The sequence below is a fragment of the Buceros rhinoceros genome, unplaced genomic scaffold (genome assembly GCF_000710305.1).
Source record: "Buceros rhinoceros silvestris isolate BGI_N320 unplaced genomic scaffold, ASM71030v1 scaffold8904, whole genome shotgun sequence".
Classification (NCBI taxonomy): Eukaryota; Metazoa; Chordata; class Aves; order Bucerotiformes; family Bucerotidae; genus Buceros; species Buceros rhinoceros.
This window is the reverse complement of record NW_010407630.1, coordinates 42,201-42,751: the sequence shown is the minus strand read 5'-3', so window position 1 is coordinate 42,751 and position 551 is coordinate 42,201. Positions and strand designations below refer to the sequence as shown.

Genomic DNA, 551 nt, shown 5'->3' with positions numbered 1-551 from the left:
CATGTCACCAATGAGCTAACAAGTGGGAAAGGAGGAGGAGGAAGGACAAATAGATGGAAATCATGCACATAATGCCTGCACATTGTACCACGCTCCCACAACTATCTGCCCTATGATAGTGCAGATCGAGGTGGCCAAAGCTGAATACAGTAGCCCTGAAATCTGTAAGTGGGTTCTGGGAGACAGTATGAGCTTTGTCTCCTCAAATTTCTCACTGTCCTGTGCTTTAGTGGTTGTGGTCTTCTACTGCAGTCTTGTACTGAGCTCAGTGCACTGAGCTTGTGCTTGGAGGAGGCAGGTGATGCTCTGGCATTACCTCCAGAGTTTCTGGGGGTAAAACAGGAGAGCTGGGGCACGTCAGAATAGCAAAACCAGCTTTGTTTGTTGTTTTTATTTCCTGACAGAAAATGAGCTACAATCTCTTCCTGCTGGCTTTTGTCCTGGGCATTGGTGGAGGTTTCCAGTATGGGTTGCAGATCTCCGTTATCAATTCTCCTGCTGAGGTAAGCATGGGCACCTCAAAAAATTGAGCTACCAGCATGGATTTCAAT

The 551-nt window shown here is 47.0% G+C and overlaps 1 protein-coding gene across 1 annotated transcript in view; it reads left to right on the top strand.

Moving 5' to 3' along the window:
- The first annotated feature begins 407 nt into the window (after positions 1 to 407).
- LOC104492043 (solute carrier family 2, facilitated glucose transporter member 11-like) overlaps positions 408 to 551 on the top strand; it is an 8,923-nt gene continuing 8,779 nt past the window's right edge. The window contains exon 1 of the mRNA XM_010134546.1: positions 408 to 503. Coding sequence (XP_010132848.1) covers positions 408 to 503 — 96 coding nt within the window. The remainder of the gene's footprint in view (positions 504 to 551) is intronic.